This window comes from Anguilla anguilla, chromosome 7 (genome assembly GCF_013347855.1).
Source record: "Anguilla anguilla isolate fAngAng1 chromosome 7, fAngAng1.pri, whole genome shotgun sequence".
NCBI lineage: Eukaryota > Metazoa > Chordata > Actinopteri > Anguilliformes > Anguillidae > Anguilla > Anguilla anguilla.
This window is the reverse complement of record NC_049207.1, coordinates 15,480,690-15,503,968: the sequence shown is the minus strand read 5'-3', so window position 1 is coordinate 15,503,968 and position 23,279 is coordinate 15,480,690. Positions and strand designations below refer to the sequence as shown.

General features: G+C 41.0%; 1 protein-coding gene across 2 annotated transcripts in view; it reads right to left on the bottom strand.

The window, feature by feature from the left end:
* sema3ab (sema domain, immunoglobulin domain (Ig), short basic domain, secreted, (semaphorin) 3Ab) overlaps window positions 1–23,279 on the bottom strand; it is a 115,767-nt gene that overhangs the window by 5,760 nt on the left and 86,728 nt on the right. For both annotated transcript variants that reach the window (XM_035425495.1, XM_035425496.1), the window contains 14 exons: window positions 21,268–21,428; window positions 18,725–18,787; window positions 15,261–15,380; window positions 13,632–13,725; window positions 11,040–11,159; window positions 8,520–8,662; window positions 6,989–7,103; window positions 6,678–6,747; window positions 5,345–5,489; window positions 5,031–5,250; window positions 4,732–4,823; window positions 4,000–4,041; window positions 2,575–2,732; window positions 338–405 (listed from right to left, as the gene is read on the bottom strand). In XM_035425495.1, the coding sequence (XP_035281386.1) occupies window positions 338–405; window positions 2,575–2,732; window positions 4,000–4,041; window positions 4,732–4,823; window positions 5,031–5,250; window positions 5,345–5,489; window positions 6,678–6,747; window positions 6,989–7,103; window positions 8,520–8,662; window positions 11,040–11,159; window positions 13,632–13,725; window positions 15,261–15,380; window positions 18,725–18,787; window positions 21,268–21,428 (1,611 nt within the window). The remainder of the gene's footprint in view (window positions 1–337; window positions 406–2,574; window positions 2,733–3,999; window positions 4,042–4,731; window positions 4,824–5,030; window positions 5,251–5,344; window positions 5,490–6,677; window positions 6,748–6,988; window positions 7,104–8,519; window positions 8,663–11,039; window positions 11,160–13,631; window positions 13,726–15,260; window positions 15,381–18,724; window positions 18,788–21,267; window positions 21,429–23,279) is intronic.

Here is a 23,279-nt window from a genome sequence, read left to right as displayed (position 1 = left end):
TTCCATAGTAATGAAACTGAAATGCTGAAACCTTACATTAGTCTCTACTCAATCCATTCAACTTGATAGTTCGCATTGTTTTTTTCTTTCTTTTTTAAAAATGTTATTTCAGTTTTAGTGTATGTCTTGATTGCCACATAGTTGTATGTGCAATTAAAGATATTTTTGATACAAAAGTTACTTGATGGAATTTTAAGTAACTCCAAAAATAAACTTGCACAGTCATGTTTCCAGAAGTTTCAGATACAAACAGATTCATTTTAAGTATGAACTGGTATTTCTTTACTTAACAGAGGACAGAACTATTCTGAACTGTGAAGAGTGGATTAAGGCCTACCGTGATGCTGCAGGTCTGAACACTGTGTCAGTGGATCCCCATTCCTGATGTCCTGGCGTCTTGTTCGTCTACAAACGCAACAACAGTACAGTGAGCTAGCTCTCTCTTTCCTTCACTCATGTACAAATACTGGTGTAGTCAGTGCCATCATTGTAACACTAAAATTCATAAAGCCACATTATAACTCATAAAGCCAGCGCAAACAACTCATTGGGCTTCATGAACTCATAAATGATGAAGTCACAATGTGCTATCATTGTTATGAATTTGAACCAGTCCTCTATTGTTTTCTGGGGAATTTTTGACAAACAACAAGCCATTTTGATTTTTTCATTGGAATCAGTGATTGGAGCCCCACCAGGAAGCCTAACTCTTTAAGACTCCTAATGCTGGCCTTACACTAGAGAATATATTGAGTGATTTCATAGCCTTAGAAGTCGTAGGTAAATCTTGTCAGTCTTACAGTCTGTGTGCTCCCCCGTAATGACTCATGATTAATGTGAGATTCTATTAAGACGGCTCTGACTGAGTTTGTCTTTTTCTCATCTTGACATTCCGACAAAATCAGACGTGCAATATTATCTTATAAGTCTATATATCTAAAAGTCTGTAGTCTTGGCTCAAAATGTTTCGTTTTAATTACTGCTAAATTCTATTTATGTGATGCCTTGCTGTCCGTGGTAAGAGATAGAGCATTGTTTGGGTGCGCTTTCTGTGTGTATTTTAAATCCAAGGTCAGGCTTTGCTCCTCTGCTGCAGTCTCGGTTGCAAATTCATATCATTGCAGAGGTTCAGCTCTCGGATCAATAGACGGAACCAACATGGCTGGCTTCTTTTACAGGGCGCGCACCATTTGCTCCGCGAAGCTCGAGAGCAATGTTGAGCCGCTGTAATGTGAAGCTAAAATCAATAACCCGACAGAGCTTTCTCTTGGAGGGAGGCTGTTTTGCCCGAGTGCAGGCTAAATTTCCTCTCATCTTCTCCTCGTTCCACCTCCACAAATTTACGAGGAGGTGTGAGGAGCAACGCTTATGGTAAACAAAATGCTCTGGGTGCAATTTATCTTTCTGTAAGGAATTTTTACTCTTACCCTCAGGCGGTTTTGCCTTTGAAGATGCAGGTTTTTATTCATGTGCTTGCTCTCTGAGAGAATGGTGTCAAATGCCATATGTACTCTATCTCTACAAGTACGTACGCCTATGAGGTCATTACCCCAGTATAATGTCTACAATATGCACAAGACCTTACTATGCATGTTACCTCTCTATGTCCTTCCAACTCATTTGTACTCAGTATAGAATCCCAGAACACTCCAGTTGAATTTGTGCTTATATGTACATATGTGCATGTTTCTTGAATAGTTCAAATCAGTACTGTCAATAGGTGTAATTCAAAGGAACAATACACCAAGGGAATTTCTGTACTGCACAAATGGACTGCATTTATATAGCGCTTTTATCCAATTTAACAATGACTAACTAAAGAACTACATGCTCTTAAAATTAACTTTTTTTCCAGTTTTTTTAAAGAAAAATATTACCTTATAGATGAATGCATTTTTTTGGAGATAAATAGTGTTCTCAAAAACTTCAGCATATATAAATATAACGGGTACATAAAAGATATATTCTTCACCTCGTGAAACGTCCTGCAATGTACTCAAAGTTCCTTCTAAAAGGCTTCCCCTTTTCTTTTTGACATTTTTTATATTCCAGTAATATAAAACTGTTCCAGTAAACAAAACAAAAGTGTCTTATTTAAATTAGCACAGCATCAAAGACAACACCCCATTGTGACGCATGAGCATGAACAGATTACTTGCACTCCTGGATTCTCCTGGAGGTGACACTAGCCGAGCTTAGTTCATTTAGACCATAGCCTAACCCCTATACAGACTTGTCGGTTCATCAGACCGTCTAATGGAATTAACTCACACAGTAAACAGATTAAGATCTTTTCCATTTGCATTGAGCTGATCCCAAAAGCCCTTTGCAGATGTGCTGAAGAGATCCCAGTATTCCACGAGGAGGGTTAAATAACTCTCTCTGAGCCTCAACTCCTTCATTTTTTCCTCAAACATTCCTGGCGAGCCTGTGCGACCCTTGGCTGCCCGTCTGTTTCTCATTTCTCAGCTGAAAGCAAACATTTGGAGAGGGCTCGGGCACCTCCTGTGGCGCTCTCCCAGGATGCCCCACCGCCGCAAAGGGGTTTTGGTTTTGGGACGCCCGCGGCTTTACCTCTTGGCGGTGGGGAAGTAGCGGGAGCACTCGGTGCCGTCCCAGGCGCAGTACGGGTCCCTCGCCAGGCAGCACTCCGCGCAGGCCTTGCCGTAAACGTCGCACCGGTGCAAAGGCATCTGGGAAACGCCGATTTCGGAGCCAAGGTAGAGCTGTTGCTGTGGAAATTCAGAAAAAATAAAATGCCTTTTGTACAATCTTTTCTAGTTAATGTCAGGTAAGGCCATGCACAAGAATGCAAGGTTGAACTGGTGGATAAGAAAGTTTTTTGTAGAATCCTGTTCTCTCACCATAAGCATGCGGATGGTTGAATAACGCATTGGTATTGATATTGCAGTGGACACACACCAGGGCACCCTTGCATTCTTCCAAATCTGAGCTAAACTGACACTGGGGAGTTTTACTACATAAAAACTCCCCAAATCATTTAAAGAAGAGGGAGTTTAGTTATCAAGAATAATGTATACAACTTGTGTAGTAATAATGGAGAAATCACTGATCTGTGATGCATTCCAGATCCATCAACAGTTAACACAGTATAAAAGAAAATATGCTTGTTTTCGTTGTTGTATTGATTTTCTTTCCCCTTTGGAAAAGTTTATCTTTGTGTCGACACGCACTGAGGCATGCTCTATGGCTAGTGTTTCTTTGGAAGGGTCATGTTAGTTTATGCACACTGCTTTTCAAACAAGCTCTCAAAGTTTTTACTTTCAACCTCCGAGCGACCTTTTGCAAAACATTTGTTACCGCGAGCCTGTATATGTGTGCTCCCCTCTGTCTAATTTCCTGCAATAGTCCTCCCTATCGATGCAGTTCGGTACAGGGTGAAGATGAAACAAGCCGACAGGAAATTACACACACCTTTATTACTAGGCTGCTTACTTTTGTATTGGCTCAACTTGAAATATCATCTCACACATTCATTCCCTCGAGATGTAGGATTTGCATTGCAAAAGAAGCCTAAGTCCTGTGCTTGTGTCCTGTTGGACTGGAAGCCCAAGGAATGACAGGCTCTTAGAGAACTCCTTAAATGCAACTCATGCTGTGCCACGGTGTTTTTGTGCATCTGGCAGAGGCTGTTTTGGATGGAGATGAAATATGCCTGTAGGATATATGCACGTTTTGTTTTGCAAAATTGGAACAAAAAGTCTTGCCTTGCAAGAGCAACAAATATTGTTCTGCATATTGTTCATTTGCACAGTATTATTATTTGATTTGATACAGGTGGTTCATATGCCAGATTCTGCTGATATTGTTCTCCCTACCCTCAACCCCTCCTGGTTATTTCCAAAGGGTCGTATTAGGGTCTTATTATTTGTTCTGTACGACAGCTGTGGCAGATTTATCCTTTTTGGCGATACCCGTCTATTTAAAATAAAAAATTGTGTTTACATTCTGTAAATGCATGCCGTACCAAACCCTTACCTGCTTAGTTGAAAGTTCCATTGCTGTAATGGTGGTTGGTTCCTGGAGAGAGATTCACAAAGAAAGCACATATCAAAAGGAGGTATGGGGGTGAAAATGTCAGTGTGAAAAGTCACCATTGGAAATAAGTGGCAAGCAGCTCTGATCCAGATTATCTCTGCATCCTGGTGTGCCGCTATTAGTTCCACGGCTAGCGTTCTGCTCCAGTGATTTGGGGCTTATGAGCAGTGGAGAGTCCAGAGAGGCCTCATCTTGATACTTCTGGGCTCCTTGGTGCCTTGATGTTTTCGGCTCAGAGCTCGTGTGTTTAAAGAGAGCACCTGCATCCTTACAGAAATTTGCGGGCACCCACGCATAGCCGTGGCTCCAACCTCTGCTCTTCACACCACGTTGCCCTTTCAGTTTGTGCACAGCTTCAAAGGCCCCCAGAGCTCTTCTGAGCAAATCATCATCCTGTTGCTACATCTTGTAACTGAGCTGTCCAATTAGTTACAGGGCCAGTATTCTGTCAGGAAATGCCCACGTTTAGGAAACCAAAAACCTTGTGGAAGAAATTAATTAACTATCACTATTTTTCTTTTATGGCAAGCTCAGGGTAACTGCAAAAAAAATGGCTTCTCTATATAGTAGGCCCTGAGCTCTGAGTTTTCAGCTATGCTCTGAAATGAGCATTCATGTTCATAGTTTAATGGAATAATGGACTGTTGGAATAATATATTATGTTAAATTTACCCGGAATACAGTCATCTCCTCCAGCAGGACTTCCTCCAGGTCATGCCAGGTCTCTCTCGGTATGGACACCACTTTCAGAACAGTCCCGATGTCTTAAAAACAAAACCAAATAGGATCTCATTACACACTGCATATGTGCTGCTATGGCATTGGTTTCATTTGTAAAGAAGCATGAAGCTGATGTAACTTTAAAACAGTTTTTTAATGGTACAAGACCAGAGCAAACAGGTACAGTGAGGTTTATGTTATATTATAAATCTATATAAATTTTCATGTATCAAACAGATGTATATAAGCACCTGTTCCGATGAACATGACATCATACTGGCCATCCTCTGCCTCTACCCTGTCCACCACCATCTGAGTGAACTGGTAATCCACATCGGTCTTGATAATGATTGGCCGGTTGTTGATCGGATGGACAGCATTGAACATGGCAGGGTGGCCCCTTGCAAAGGTGATGACATCATCCGGAAGATCCTTGGTGGAGTCGAATCCACCAAAGGTTTTGCTTGGACACTGGGGACCACCAAACATGAGTTTAACATTATAAAACGGCATTTTATGAATGTTTTTATATTTGCGCAACAGATACACATCCTCGATGACTCACCGTTCCAGGACGTGGGTAGGGCACCCTCCCCTGGAACGGTACCCACTGGTAGTTGGGTCCGTCCCTGTGGGCGTAGGGCCCGAGGAACACTCTCCTCACGTCTGCCATGCTGTACATGCACACCGCCGAACCCTTGAAGATGTTACTGAGGGCACAAAGACAAATTCATTACAGTCAGTCTTCATTAAATAATAGTTTAATCTAGGTGATAAACTGCCCCCTCTAAGCATTTAAAGCCACACATTGACTATAACTATAAAAAGATGAATGCATTGTGCTAGTGTTAAATACTAATTTGTAAAAGATGAAATCATCTTACATACTGATTGTTATCACTTGCATAAGTTGGAAGTTCAGATGTTCTTTTGTAAAGCTCCTCAGAGTAGGAATATATGACATAATTTAATTCCTATTAATTCTGTCAAATTCATCGCATTTTGTAATTAATTTTTTTCTATAGTTTTGCTTTTTCTACATTTTCTGCAATTAAACCGTCTGGCCATTCCTATTTATCCTAATAAATATCTGTAGTTTAAGTTTTGAACTACAGATAGCAAAAAAAAAGTAGCTTCATGCAGTATAGGTAGGGTCACTAGGACAGATTCAGTCATGGAATTGGCTAAATAAATTCCATAATACCAGCAAATGTACAGACTTATGCAACTATTCTACTCTAATGCAGCTATTGTTCAGTCTCCAAAACAGTATAGAACCCAGTTCAATTATGCTGTAGCGGTTGTGTTGACGGAGCTGCACACTGCCAGAAGGCATGGAGAGATGCCAAAATGCTGTTGCACCACACATGTTGTTTGTTGGGCACATGTCATCAATACACTGGCAGAGGTCTGGGCACACCACCAGGATGTGATAAAGAACATTGCCACTTTGGTGACAATGATGAAGTAGCTTTCTGAGCGTGATTTGTTTTGCCCACAATATCCCACTGAGTACGGCCAGACATGGTGGCCATGTCCAGACATGGTGTCCACAATATGCCACTCCAAATATTCTTGTACCAAGAGTTTCTGGTGGGGAAAGCAATGGCAGTGCACAGTAAAATGTCCATTGTTCATTAAACTCTAACAGAGTACATATGAGTCCAATAGGGACCATGATTGGTTTAACACTGAACATGTTACTGTGGATGGAGAAGGTGTTAGGAAGCTGATTCTGGCAGCAGTTTTGACTTGGGTTCCGCTATCTGATTATAGTGCTATCATTACAGCAAATAAACAGCCAATAAATATGTGCAGCAAGGTTGTATGAAAACTGAATGTGTCATGTGTAATCTATCATTTCTACAACCCTTTCCATTGGCAATAATAAAAAGTACCTGGAAGTTGTGAACACCCCATATATGACTGGATTCTTGGGATCCTTTGAACTCATCAAGAAGACGTCCTCTGAAATGCACATACAAAATAACGTTGACTTACATATGTACTGTACAACACCATCACAAACAGTTAAATGTTCTTTAAAGATAATGAGGGATAGGGGGTGGTGACCACCACCACCGTTTGAATCCAACACACATTTATAACAAATGCATATGTGATCAAAAACATGATCACATGTGCATTTGTTCAAAATAACACTGATCAAAAACATGTTCACAGTACTTGTAGCACAAAGGACACTTACGCAGCTCATCAAAGTGCGTGTCAATGCCATTGACTCCTGGCACCGAGCAAATGAGTCGCGCTTTCAGGAAGGTGGTCCACTTATTCACAAGACTCCTGTGGCCCCCAAAATCATTCTGTCGAGCACAGAGACCAACATTCATCTGAGAGAGTTCACTTCTGCTAATTATTTAACATTTTGTTTATTTGAACTTTTGGTAAATGGTAAATGGACTGCATTTATATAGCGCGTTTATCCAAAGCACTTTACAATTGATGCCTCTCATTCACCAGAGCAGTTAGGGGTTAGGTGTCTTGCTCAGGGACACTTCGACACGCCCAGAGCGGGGATCAAACCGGCAACCCTCCAACTGCCAGACAACCGCTCTTACCTCCTGAGCTATGTCGCTCCGCCTTTTCACTGATGTCACGGAACGGAAAGAAGAAAATGATTTGGCAGAATACACTGACACAAGATCTTTGCAAGAACATTTAAACATTGGCAGTTAACTGAGGAACAGTTTGGGGAGGAACAGACCAGATGATATGACGCAGCAAATGTGGGAACAATGAGCCACTGTAGTCAATCAATCAACGCCCTGCCTTGTTTCTGTTTATTGACAAAGGCAGAGAGAGAGAGAGACACTAGGTCGTCCATCCGGCAGTTGACTGATTCATTTCTGTAGCTGGTTTTTTCTGTTTATGTTTGGTGGGGCTGGCAGTACATGAAGCAGAGTACAATAATAATAGTGCGGATTTATGATTTATCTGAGGCAATTAACAATACGAAAACTCCATAACCCAAATCAAAACAACCTGTACAAATAAACAAATTATTTTGGCTCGTTACGAACAGATTCCCATCATACCAAAATATCAGGTCCGTAATGAAGAACATATTGTTCTCTGCTCAGTGCTATAGTCATACTTAAAACATGAGCGGACGTAAAATGCTGATACTACCGACATTAAAACCATGCATGTACCTCTTTAAGATACCAGTTCATACTAAAAAAAGCTAGAAAAAAGCACATACAACTCCCTGCTCCAGTTTTGAAAGAGACAGATATTAATAGCTGGCTTGTTGACCATGCCGCGAGGGCAGCACTCCTAGTGGAGATCAACAGGAGTAAGGATGGGAAATAGGCTCTCAGCAGCTGGCCATTAAATCACAGCTGCAGTGTAAAGTGACCTGGGCTGAGCTTAGCTGCAGGCTCCGCACTAACTGCCGATCACTTTCCCCCCTCTCACAGACCCGCTGCCAAAGGGCCACAGACAGCGTTGGCCCCGCCCTTATAAACACTCTCTAGATTCCAGTTTATACACCAGCTATGGGGGGTCTGTCGCACGCCCCGGTTTGTGTTCACATTACCAGTAGCAGAAGACGTGAAGCTGCTTAAAACGTTGAACAGTTGAAGGAGGAGAATAAAGAGGCTGCCTTTTTTGCCAATCTGACAATCTGATTGTTTTCAATTTGATTTGGATTGACGGTTTTTATCCCACTGAGTGGTTGTGGCATGTGGTACCTCTGTTAGCGTGAGAAGAGCCGTTACCTTACAGAGCTGCCCAATCCTGGCGTGCGTGGCTTTCCCAGAGTGCTCTCCATCCATGGCGTTCTCCCGGAAGAACAGGTAGACCTTATCATCCTCTGGATTGTCACTCTCAGGAATCAGATGAACACTCACAAACCTTGGGTCTGAGCACCACATACACAGACAGACAAAGGTGTATGAATACGCAAGTATGCTTGGAGGAGCATCAAGCTAGTGATTAGCTTTAAACTGCCAGTTCACCCAAAAATAAAATGAAGCTATATTTCCACTTAGCTTGAGTGTTCTTTATCCATCCATATACTTTTGCTGAGATATAAGAAGTTTTTTAGATATCTGCTGAAGCTCACCCTGATACAGTGGACCTCAATGGTGCACTGCAGTAGTGTGATATAACATGCAGTCTGAGACTAAGCGATTAAACATCAGCCTGCGTATCATTTCATATCTATATTTGGTTCATATCTACACTTAATAACCAGTGAAGCGATATGAAACTCGCGTGTGCCTGCATGTGATATGCTCTGAGAGAAACAAACTGTACCATGTTACACTCTAATAGACATTGGTGTATGTGTATTTTGAGTCTTAAGAAAGTCCAAAACTGGAAATGTATGGCAGGTGTAGGTTTTTTTTTCTGTGCTAGAAGGAATCCTGCTGATAAACAAGGACATTTGCGGTGCAGTCAGACAATGTGTCCAGTTTCTTATTTTAATGAGCCCTACAAATGATCCACCAAGTAATATGGAACAATATTTTTAAAACTTGGTGGATGCCATTCACAGTACCTACCAATTAAACATAAAACAAAAGAGAAGTTCTCCTTATTTTGCCTGATGGTTTGTCTCACCTCCACATCAGGGTGTCTAAACAGCATGTGTTCACAGTCCTGCTGGGACTACTGTTTTACCACTAGACCACATTAAGCTTGCAATCAGCTGGCAAGCAGAAACAAATTAAATTGCTAATGAGACCATGTTTTGTCACAGTCAGGGAGAGCTGTGTCAGCTAAGATGGTCACACAACCCCTGTTGACATCAACAATTGTACCGTTAATGGCATCCCACTTAAACCTGTTTACCCAACTCCCAGCAATGCCATACATGCTGAAGCCAGCAAATGGTAAAATAACTAATCCCACTGATACATATTAATGGTGTGTGTGTGTGTGTGTGTGTGTGTGTGTGTGTGTGAGAGAGAGAGAGAGAGAGAGAGAACACAGAGGAGAGGGATGATGGAGAAAGAGCACCAGACATTCTGGAAGAGAGAGGGCAGTGAAAGTACTGAGCTGGTCTGAGGACATTGTTATTAGTATATTGACAGGGCATGTACTAATTGAACTGAGTTTAGCCGACAAAACTTTCCCCACAATGTTACACATCAGGGCTACACAAATTGTTATATCAGCTCACCAGATCTCCCCCACCTCCATGGAAGTCAGAGTTTCTAAATACGTTAAGTTTTCCCCTACCTATTTAAATCACCCATTCCTGGTGAAGCAGTCATCAACGAATGGCTTGCTATGGATACGTTAATGACATTAACAACAGGCACATAAGAGTATTGCTGTGGTAAATTTTTCCAGTTGACCTGTTTCAGAAAAAGCCTTTTGATGCACGTACACATTTTCCTTCAACAGCAACTGTGCACACACTCATAAACTCGGATAATGGAGACAAAACGTGTTGACAAGTCAGAATCTGATATCCATCTCCAAAATCCCAAAATTGCATTGCTTTTCAGAGACAACATTTTTTACAATGAACGCATTTTAAAAGGACAGACCCAGCGTGAAGAAGACATATTAAATACGTAATGTATCCATGGTGATAGTGTACACAAATATGAACGGGCTAATGCAGTGAAAATGCTAAATGTTGCTTTAATTTACCGTGTATTCACTGCTAATGGACAACAAAATCCAGTCATGCAAGTGTAAAAAAAACCAAGCTATGCCACTGAAATAGAAGAATGGAGTAAGGCTTAACTGCCTGAGAAAATATGAAAATCTTAAACCTTAAATTTAGCTATTGTGTTTTATAAATCCCCTCTAAAGCTGACAAGTTGCCAGAGGGTACATTACTCCTTTCTGTTAACGTCCAGAGTGGGCAGGAAGCATAAAGCAGGCGGGAATGAATAGACAGTATCTGATAACGCTGATCCTCTTAATACCATGTCAATCACAGACAGGATTAAAGGGAGGTGAAGCCAGCCATTCTGACCTCACACACTACTCTCTGTGAGCAGTTATGCTAAAAAAAGGAAAACTAAAAGGTCTCATTCTTTTGGTATCAAAAAGATGTAATCCCTGTTTATTGTGATGCAAAACAAATCGATGTTTGAACAGAATGAAGAAGCTTACACACCACACTGTACAGTGTGAGAATGGTAGCTGAACTCATGTCATGAAGACATAGTGATGGATTGATCTAATATCACTGACCAGAGATGCACACATACATTTCTAAACACACAGATATGTTCACTCTACTGCACTTAAAGCAAATGGGCCAGTTTCATTACCGTTCAACCATCTTGAATCATGCTGCTCCGTCCTGATTGGATGATGCTGACCCAAAGTCCGAAAAATGGCAAAGTCCCTTCCCATGAAGTCAGCTGATGTCCCGGAGTATAACTCCCCATCTATGAATCGAGAAGCAAATAATGTTTCAAGAATGTGGGGTCAGCACTCACAACTGTTTACATGGACTGCACTCAATGGACATGTGGTGTCCGCTGAAGAATGCATTGTAAAAACACATGCTTCTAGATACATTTAGGCCACTTACAGACTACACACATTAATACTCAATTCAGATTTTTTTTTTTTTTTTTTGCTCATATTCATTATTGAGTGACCCAACAGTACTGCCAATACAGAATTATGACAATAATCTGTTGCATGGAGTTACATAAAAATCACTCCACCAATGTACCTCCTGTTGGGAAGTAGGGAAAGTCCCTCTGTACCAATTCTGCCTTTGATTGAGGACATAATCCGGCCAATTGGCATGCACCCAGTGCTCGAACTGAGTGACCAGCAATAGGTGGTGAGTCTGTTGTTAAATAACTAAAATTCCTACTTAAACCAAGCTCTCTAGCTAATGTTAACTAGGCAAAAACTATTTTAAGGCACTTCCAGGGCCAATTGCCAGTGACAAAAGACAAGAGAGGTGACAAGTATGACAGGAGAATTAAAGGCTCACAGATTAAGAGGTTTAGAGTGATTGACTCTGACTAGCTGTGGGGGATGGGGGAACAGTAACAAAATGACGCCATCAACCATGTCATGTGTAATTTCAGCCTTGAAATTTCATTCATAATCCTGATGATTTTCCCACAATTTTTGGGTATTTCAATTAACATGTATTGTTCATCAGGACAATGTTCTTTCTCAGATATTCCAGGTACAACTTTTCAATGGCTCCTGATGTCTTTGACATTTTCGAGTTCACTAATGCTCCAATTATCAGTCAATGAATTAGCTCTCTTCATAGGTATTTTCTGTGGCAAATCAGTTCTAATGATAAATGTATTTGTGCTCATGCGTACAGATGCATAAACACAGAAACTGTTAGGGATTACCTTTACACAATACTTTTAGTAATAGAACGACATCTCAAAGTGCTTGAGTTTGAACAGAATTATGTCAGAAGGAAAGCGATTGCAGCCCTGCGTGTGTGCATTCCTCAGCCAGGGCAGCTGTTCTCATCTCTTGCACGGCACACGGCCAGCGCACAATGACGGGCACTCGGAAATCTATTCAGGCCCACCAGAACCTAATCTGCCGCCTGTCAGGCAGATCTATAGTTTAATTACTTTTCTCGCTGGGCCAGACAAAAGAGAAGTCAAGCACGGTGGAGCCGCCGCGGAGGGTGTGCAGAACCTAAGCCTAATCTCTGGAGCGCTGGCAGCCCACTGACACCTCGCACGGCGAGGGAACGCTATCTCATCACGGATCTGTCCATTCAGTGGGCGCGCTCGCCAGAGAAGATCTTGTCTCTGCAGCTCCTTTGAGCACCGAATGAGTCGCTTTCACTCCCCCGATGCCATTTTGAGCAGCAGCAGCAGGAAGTAAAAAGGTAATGAAAAACTGCAAAGTGGGCAAAACTTTTGTTTTCCACAGATTCATTTGCCTATTGATTTTGCTCAGCATTTACAGGAACTTTAAAATGAAAAAAAAAAAAAAAAACTAGTATATCATGCAGTTTGCCCTTTTGTAAATTATGTTTTAAAAAGACATATTACAACATTTTTTGTACCAGGCTTTTTTTCAGACATGACGCCTTTCAAAACCATCCACATACACCCTAAAGCACGAGCATATGTACTTTTGCACACAACTGGAAAGTATGGCTATCATGAGGTCTATACTGAAGCCATATTATTAATATGGAATAGCTTTCATGTGTGGGAATTTAGTGTTGCTGCTCCACCAAAGAACATGAAACAAGCCTCAACTGGCAGCAAAAGAGGTGTCAGGTCTGAGTCAACATATGTCAGGGATGACACGTGATCATATGCTTTTTAATCGGATATGAAGTGCATGTACGGATTATAGAATGGCCATTATTAAAATGGACACAGATATTACTTTTAGAGTTATTTGTGACTGAGAAAGTATTCATCTGGAAGCAGTTTGAGGACAGGGCCCTTTGAAGCTGCCCTCTACAATAAAGAGCTTTTGTGATGGAGGCCACAAACATCTGGATGTCGCCGCCATTGTGAGTCCTTTGTTAAAGAGTCTGTAGGAAGGGCACGTTAGATCACTGAAACACTGGCAGGAATGACTAAAAGAAGTGCATGTTTCAGCATAGCAAAGGTTCACTCTATAAGGCAAATGGCACGCTATATAATTGTAGCCTCATGTGTAAAAATTGTGTTTAAAAAAGTAACGGTTCCCTCTTCACATTCGGAATTCAGAACACTCAACTCAGCAGAAACCACACACATACACACACACACATACACATACACACACACACACACACACAGTGGGTTGGCTCTTTGTTGCCACATTCAATTGTCTCTCCACCTTTTGGCCACTCAGTGTGTCCAGTACTGCTGTATGACCCGAGAGGAAGGCGGACTCAGCATGGTCCTTTCACAACTCACCAATTAGAAGAGAAGCTGTCAGCAGCTTTGGGTCATAGGGACTCTTTCCACGGCCATTCTCAAAGTGTGATGCCTCCAGCCTGAAGACGCTGTCCTAGTAGCAGAATATTTAAAGCGTGTTCAGAGGAAGAGTTTTCAGTCTCATTAGCCTTTCTAAGTGTATTAGTGATTCACACCATGAATGCCCGAATCTCTGCCTCTTGTCTGAGATAATTAATGGGCTTAATTGAAAAGCTCACAGATTTTTTCTCCCAACTATTGTTTGAAAATTAGATTCTAATGGAAAAGAAGCTTTAAGACAGCAATTCATCTTTGATAATCATTGACATTTCGTGGAAGAAAATGGAAATTCCATTTACAAATGATAAATTAAAAGACCTCTCCACAATGAAACTTCTTTTTAAATACATTTTCTGCTTCATCTGGTTAATAGGATAACTTTAGGGGCAATCAGGAAATCATTTAGAGGTAGACCACTGTCACACTTGGCCAGTGAAGGGTAATTTGTGATATTAAAGAAAGTAGCATGGCGCTTCCCAAGATGGATAGACTCCCCAATTATACCTGGACAGTACAATTAGCCTCTTTGAAATATCTCCTTGCCATCCTAGTCATAAGGTCATTTAGGATGAGGCATGATGTAAATGGTAGTTGACCTGAGACAATTCAAATGGCCAAGTCAGTTATACTAAAGATCTCAAAATCAGTGATCATTATTACTCAGCAGAGGACAAGTAATCACCAGACATGTGACAGCAGAACACAGGTGTGATGTAGTACCTTGACAATGATTCAAGATAGAGAGGTGAAATCAATAAAACATGATGTTTCCAATTAAACTAAACCTTAACCTATGAGGACATAATTTATTTAATAAAAACAGAAACACTGCCGTTTATTTTAAATAAATCAGACAAAAATGAATATATGGCCAACATTAAAAAAAAAACATTCTTATTGATTAAACTTATTGACAGAATTCATGATTAATGACATTTTTTTTACATTTATTTATGACTGCGTCATTATTAGATTTTCAGTGGGGGAGACACTGCAGCCCCTTCAGAAAACGAATGCCAGCTCCAAGTATTAGCCACATCAAAAGGACAACATGCATATCCAATTTTAATGGGATCACTTCCTGTGGACTAACCAAGGACATCAATGTTTTCGAGGGACATCAAAACAAGACCGAAGACCACCGAGGAAATTTCACAACCATCTCAAAACACTCAAGCTGAGAAAGAGTGCAGACAATGCTTCTATAAAATAAATTATTATTTAAAAAATAAAGGCATTGAATTCATTTCAAAGTGTCTAGATACTAAGAATTTTTTTTTTACTTAAACATGATTCTGTGCAGCAGAACCATGCTTTTTGATAAATTTCTGGCAGTTGTGAATATTAACCACATCTTTGAAATTGGTTGATTGGGACATAAAAAACATGAACATGGTGTGAAGAGAAACACAACTTAAATACACCGATAAAATTAAACTCTGGAAGTCACACCACTTAAAAATGGGTTTCCTACATTTGTACAGCCCTTTTAAATTAAAGCTCAAAGGTTTTCTGGACATATTTATCAGATTGCTTGTGAACAGTAATTTATCATCACTGAAATTTTACCTCTGGTCGTTTTCCCACCTCCAGATAGGCACAGATTGGGTGAAAGGCCCCAGTTCCGCAGGCATACAGGTGGGTTTGGTTAAACGTCTGGAGCACCTTGATGAAATTTGAGCATTCTTTCTGCAGGGAAAGGAGAAAGCACAACTTCAGTTGGGACCTCACTGCTAAACCCGTTTCCCCCCATAAATATCAGATCAAAGGACCTTGTGCTGTGGTTTGGAAAAGTACTTTACCAGACTGTTGTCATTCAACATGCATTACCTCTGGTCCTAACGACTCAAATGTGGACACCTCAAACTAAGCCATGGATTCAATCAGCATTTGTCCTAAATTTTTTAAACTTAAATTAGATTTAAAAAATAAAATAAAATTTTATCATTTTTGGTGAACCACTGATCACAACCATAACACTCACACTGAAAGTTATGAACACATGTACAACGAATTTTCAGGTGAGTCAGTAACAAACATGCTTTTCATTTACAGTGTACATCTATCAGACCACCACCTGCAACAAGCACGGCATCTCAGGCCAAAACAAGTTGAATGGCTGTCAGCCATTTTAAATACTCAAAGGCCATGTGTGTATTTTTAAAGCTGCATGTAGGTGATAACTGACAAATGAGCTTGTTTTATCATCTGCACATTAGTCTGCGCCCCCTCTGGTGTTTATGTTGGAGATGATGAGGGAGATGATTGGTCAGCATTTCCTCCATAATAAACAGACGTGGGGCCCTACGAGCCCCGCCCACAGATAACACATAGGCCCTGTGTGGCCTCATTAGCTAAGGCTGAGGCAGACGGGCCTTTCCTGTATTGTTAAGAAAATAAAGATGCCCATCTGTATAAACAAGTGTTCCAGGATACCCGGGAGATTGTATCATCCTTGGCCCATGGAGACGGATACTCTGTCCCTCATATTAGGGACGCCTAAGTGCTACGAATGGGGTGCACATGCAATGATGATACCTTTTCACCATAAGAAAAAGCTTCACTGTTGGATAATAAAGAGTATTATTATGCAGTAACATTGCTTTGACAAAGTAAATTGTATTTTGCATTGTATTTTGGCTTTTATGTACTAGTACATCTGGAGCAAAGCAAGTTTTTTTTTTGTTTTTATCCTCATATATCTATTCCCAGATGGAATCCTTAATTGCTATCCTATGCATATCCCATCACTGCAACATCCTCTGAACTTTTTACAGCTCTTAGAGCCAACAACTTGTGTTCACTCTGCAATCTGCAATTGCTGCACTGGAGGACGGTATGACTTACACAGATGGTGCAGATAAGTGTACATATGGCTAGAGGAGTCACTCTTGTGTTATGAAGAGAACACCCTGCCGATTGAATCTCTCCCTCTCTGGGCAAGTCTATTGCCAATTATGCATTGCTCTGTCTTTCTAAACCTTGCTCCTGGTCTTGGATTAATCTGACTAATATGCCAATACATTTCAGACGTGAAAAGGCAGGGAGAGCTTTATATAATTACACAAATATTGTACTATGTTTGCTATTTAAAAACAACAAATGTATTTCAAATGAACTGTCAATCAAATGTTTTCCTCATACACATGGGACTTGCAGGGAGGATTAACATTTTTGATCTCAAAATAACTTACAGAACTCATAATCCAGATCATCATTTCAATTTTGACACAACAATGACAGATTTATTCAATTTATTGTCAATGGGCTGAGACAAGACATTGTTCCAGTTTGGAAACATCAGGCTTCAGTCAGCCTTTCCTCTCATTATAGCCCTGCTGACCTGACACAAGACAGCTTTGATAGGATCATCTCACATTCACCTTCAGCATGTTTGCTGGGTAACAAAAATAACACGCTAAAGATTTTACGGCAGTTCAGACAAGCCCTATTTAAACAGTGCTAGACATTTTCCACATGAACTCAACACTCAGTAGCTATGGTTCTCTTGCTTTTTGGTGGGTGTTCTTGGGATGGAAGCATTGCAGTCATGCCTCTGTATCATTTATGCAGTTGTCTCTCACATTTTGAGCCAATTCACTTGTCCTTCCACAGAAATATATCATAGCGTTTGTATTGAAGCCAGTGTTGTTTTAGAGCTTTTGGAAGACAAGTGCTATCTGCCAAAGTAAACTGGTAGTAGCAGGATCTTTAAAAAATCTCTCAACTGCCAAAAGTCTGTTCACTGCTGAGAAGAAAGCACTGGATGTACCTGACTTACACAAATACTTCATGAAGATAGCAAAATACAAATAACAATTGTACAGGTTATTACATGCAGCCTACCAAAACCTTGATATGCCATGTTTGAATAAACTCATTGTACTCATTTATATAACTCATATATAACAGCACAATGCACTTGAAAAAAAAAGATTAGAGAAATTACCACGGATCAGTGGATTAACAAGGAAGCGATCCAGTGGCTATTTTTTTCAGCAACATCTTTATAACTACAGGCTACAAGTTTTACAGTGGTGATTAATGCAAAAAGATTGTCTTGCATCTCTTTGAAGCAAAGCCACACACACACACACGCATTCACATAAGAAATTCCATAGGCCTTGGTGAACACAGAGTAATTTGTTTTTATGACCTGACTATTTTGTGAAGCATTCAAACTAAATTAGGGCACTTATGTTTGATTACAGTATATTACAGTACACAGGAAATTGTTTAACATTTAAAGAAAGAACAACTGCTCAATTAGGGCATTTTACAAATATTTAGCTTTTGCAAACATTTTTGGTTTTAACCTTAGTGCTGGAGCCACTGTTTGCTGGTTGTCCCTTTTGAATACTGTAGTATAATTCAAAATATATAATGATGTACTTTAGCATAAACTCTGTAAGGCTGCTTTAAAAAAGTGTTAGTCACACAGTATGTCTGATATAAGTATTGCATTACTTGCTACAGATGAATGGAAACAAGTCATGTAGAATTTTTCATTCCAAACCCTATGGGTCCCCATGGACAATTGCAAGTATTCTGTATCTCCCCCATGAAGGTTAGAGAGCCATGTAATTTTGATATAGCACTGAACTAGAAGTGCAAAGTGTGAAACACCACAAAGAGGCAAGGACCTTCATTTATGTATTGCGGTATTTCCATGCTCAACCTGGCATGTCGTATGCACAGGGGCAGACAGGAACTAAGTCCAAAACGTACAAGCCACGTATGGTGGCATGAAATCATTTGACCTTGTAGGCTGTTTTGAAAGTGGTACTTGGTTCGTTATCTGAACCAAAATGTATTGCATTTTATTGAGGTTTTATCATTTAAATAAAGAGAATGGAATCCTGAAATGTTCAGGATGGGGAGGGAAGAATGGAATCAATCCTTATAATACCATGCTGGCCCCCAGCCACCACCTTTTGTTGAATTTAATTAAGACTTTTCTCTTTGTGTCTTAGAATTTAAAAAAAAAAAATGACAATGGACAAAAGAAGCCACATCATGCGCTTAGCACTTACCAAGATGTCTTTCCCAGCCCACTTGCATTCGTCTCGCCTTGATAAGGTTGCTGGCCATGCGATCTTAAACATCAAAAGAAAAGAATCCTCTTAAGATAACACTTCCTTGACAATAGCATTCTTTGCAGTTCTGTGTTTTTCTTGAATTTTATTTTATTTTTTTTTTAATCACATAATACATTTGCCTCTAGTTATTTCTAAAAGTGGACTTCACTCTTACTTCACTCTAGTGTTTCTTTTGCGCCTCTACATCATGAAACCTATGCACTTGTTGTACGTCGCTCTGGATAAGAGCGTCTGCTAAATGCCTATAATGTAATGTAATGTAATGGACTGTTACAACAACCTCTTTAATTCAGTATGTATGTTATAAATCATTAACCTTACCATTTACTATAGTCACAAGAAAAAAACTATTTGAAATATTTTCTTACATGCATAGTTGAAGATTAAAATGATTTTTAATCTTAATAATTGTGATAATCACAATGCTTTTCCAATATTTATATTTCCATTATTTACAATATTCACCCCAAAACGAATTATTTTCAATAAACAAACAAATTTAAAAAACAAACAAACAAGAAAACAAATAAATAATAGTGGCCTTGCCCATAGGCTCTTCGTCTTATTGCAAACGCTTTTAAGAATCAGATAAAAAAGGTCCCATAACCTGTTCCAGGTGGTGTAATGAAATATCATACAGTGCATAGCTCCCGGGCGAAAAGGAGGGAAATCAATGTAATCAACCCCAGAGAAACGGACTTCGGGGCGAGAAAAATAGCTGAGATACGATCGGGGCAGAAATGAAACCGAATCGCGGTCTCGTGTTATTTGACTTCCTGACCGTCTCCAGTCCAGGCCGGTCGTCTCGGAAACAAACACGGCAGTCAGACTCTCTGCCAGTGAGAGAGGGAGGCCTGCTGCCGGGAGTCCGTTGGCCGCGTGTCTCCTCACATGGTTTCTGTCTCCCCCGTGTTTCGTTACACGCACGTTCTAGCGAGTGGAAAACAGGGCGTCTCTTTACACAGGCGCCTTTGCGGCTCATTGGATGCCGGACAGTGTTGGAAAGCTATGAGAAGTTCTCGTCGGGACCTCCTCTGAAAAGCCCATGAAACATGTTGCCTCATGTTTAGCTCTACCATTGGGCATTATACAGCAACAGTAAGATCAATAGCGAGGTTCAGTGCTAAGCCATGCTGCTGATATTGTAATTGATTCCCTATCCTCTTGAAGAACTGTTTTTGGACCGGTGGGTAATGTTCAACAGCCAGTGTGTACCAGTTGGTGGAGGTGGGAGTGGAAAGGGAGCTGGGTATTTCAGAGTTCCTGCCCGTGTTCTTGAGGGAAACAAAATGCAATTTGTCTTCACTTTGTTCCAGTTTGCCCTCCATTATTCATCCAGGTGAAGGATGTGCCTCTCGCGTGCTTCGGACAGCTGAGATTTCCGTGACAGCTTTGCCTTTAAATATTCATAGGAAGCTTTTCTGTTGAACCGCAGTCCCTGGTTGCCCATATCAGGGCTGTCAGAGGGGCAGCTATTCGGCCATGGGAGACCACTTCTCATTGGTTACGTCCATCACTTTCCCTTTTTACTTGATTTCTTGACAAGCTATATTTTCTTGAGATGGACAGCTTGTCAGCTTGAGTTTTCCGGCATCCACTCAAGTATTCGCCCAGTTCAAGATGCCAGGCACAGAGGGAGTGTGTAATAACAGGGGTATAGGAACTTTATTTCCACTCAATGCTAGATGACAAAAGCAAGAAATCTCACAATGCACTTCAGATCTATTTTTCATGGCTTGCATGGTTCAAGTGAACTTTCCTAGCATAAATTAAGGCCATAGTATTTTATGTATTTATCATCATCATCATCATCTTCTTCTTCTTCTTCATCATAATAACGTATTGTACCCGGGGAAGCAGGTAGCACTGGTGCCTCACAGCACAAAGTCCTGGGTTTGAATCCTGGCCTGGGCCTTTCTGTGTGGAGTTTGAATGTTCTCCCCATGTCCATGAGGGTTTTCTCCAGGTACTCCGGTTTCCTCCCACAGTCCAAAGACATTCAGGTAGGCTAATTGGAGACTCTAAATTGCCCATAGGTTAAATGGTGTGTGCCCTGCAATAGACTGGCAACCTGTCCAAGGTATATTTCTGCCTCTCACCCAATTCACACTGGGATAGGCTCCAGCACCCCCAGTGACCCTTACCAGGAATAAGTGGGTATAGAACATGAATGGATGGATGTATTGTACCCCTCTTAGCTCAAACAGGTAATAACATTTCTGAAACTGGAATAATTACACAAATAAATTCCAGGTGCAGTGCCTCGTTGTAGGCACTAATACAAAGTAGGAGCCATTTCAATCACTATGCTCTTAGTAAGAACTGTTTTGAAACAAAATAGTCATTTTCAAAAGGTGGCACTCCGTGTGTCAGCATAGTGGTAAGCCTGAGCAAACCCCATAGCATTGACTTTGGCTGTGCTCCTCCTTTTAGCTCTCATCACCCTTCCTCCCAAAGAAAACTCTGATGGGACCTACCGTCAAATAGTCCTTGTTTATGTTGAGCAGATTAAAGGAGAAAATGTGGTCCTTGGCTCCCACCAGCAGTCTGCCCTTCTCCTCGTCCAGCAGGAAGGTGTGATAGCTCGAGCTGTTAGCCAGGCCGTTAAAGGTAATTAGGTTGTTGGACTCCAGCATCTCTGAAAGGGAAAGGAGGACAAGGGAGGACATTAGGACAACAGGAAGGAGCAGAGAAATACTGACTCAGGAAAGCTCTGATTTTCTTTCAAGAAGCCTTTTCTCCGACCTGCTGCCAATGGCATTGTGGGTAGGAATATGACCAGGCCTCTTGCTATCCCTGGCAGGTGCGTAGCTTGCGGAAACGGGACCAGCGCTGAGGAAATTGCCAGCATCCGCAGTATAAACACAGTGTCCCTGGCAAGAACCCGCAGCCGCAAAGGCCAGAGTGTGTGACCTGCCTATGTAAATTAGCGACTTTGGGGATGCAACTCAGAAAATGTGACGTCTGTAGTGTGACTCACTGGGAGGCGAGCTCTGCCTCACTGACAGCTCACATCCACCCAGTCCTCAGAGTAATTCAAAATGAGTGGAAGGAAGTTCACTTCTGTGAGCCGTCATGCACATATTGCATTGTTTAGCGCATGCTCACATGCACAGGGTGCTAAATCTCAACAGGACAACAATGCTAAATAATTTTGATCAACTTTGTAAAAAAAATTAAGTCTGTCCATCAAAATAACTTTTCAGATTACAATTGAAATGTCCTTAGTCTCTGCCACCCATGATTCATGAATCTAAAGCCTCATGCTTAATGACTTAATCATCCTGAATTTGAGTGTGGTGAAAATATGCACATTTTTGACCATTCGCTCTTAATAATCTAATCTGTTCCTAATCTAATTCCATGGACTGATGCAACACTGTCTGCCATTTTGGAATTTCGTACAACCGTCAAGCGTGTCGTAAAACGGCTGAAATGAGATTACTGGATAGGCGCAGCATGACTCAGTATGTGCTCAACCATGTAATTAGTGCGATCATTCACACGCGGTTAGATATGCCCAATACCTCTTTTCTTCTGTCAGCCTCGTGAAAATGAGACCAGAGAGGCCCCTGCGATATTTAATTTATGACTTCCCCAACCGAATGAATTGTGAGTCAGATGAAAGGAGGGCAACCCGTGGCCCAGCATGGGGGATGTGGTCTTTGGTCGGTTTGTTGCATTCAGCTCAGATTTTGAGTGGTCTCTCTGAAATTTTAATCACTGATGGAATTTGCAGTGAATTTCTGAAAGCAACCTTCTTGGTGACATACAACACTGAGATCTTAATACGTAAGGTAATCTGCCTGATTATAGTATTATAGTACAAACTCATTGTACATATTAAGCATTATCAGCACTTCAGTATTAAGGTCACAAATAAATACAAAATTTCTTCCATTTCATTGGACAGTTGGTTTGAATTTGTGTTATCCAGTTGGACAGTGCTAATGAAGTGTGAGAACTGAAATACACATTGCTAAATTTTAATGCATATGTAGAGATGGGTGTTTGGTGTGAGCAGGCAGGGGGGTAGATCACAGACTCACAACCCTGTGGTTCAGCTACCTTTGGCTAATACCTGCCAGACTGTGCAATCCCAGCCAGCCGCCACACTTGCTTGTTCACCCCCCGAAACCCCGGAACCATTTAAACAATGGGCTCTACACTGGGCAGAGGGGCCAGCCAGGGTGTGCTGGATGGGTGCTGCTAACCTGCAGCCAGGGCTGGCAATGACCGAGGTGACCTTGAATGTGGCAGCCAACTGAAAGTTCCCTTAATATAAGCTGCCAATTATTATGAATTTTGTCCAAGCATAGTGGCCTTTCCAAAACAAATGAACAGAATGGCAACTGACCACGAATGCAAAATGAGTATTGTAAGAATGCATGTTCATTTCAACATGACTTGAACCACAGCAGTACAAGTATATATGAAGCTAATAAAAGTTGTTTTAAAATGAGCAAGAGGGTGTAATTCCTGCCATACC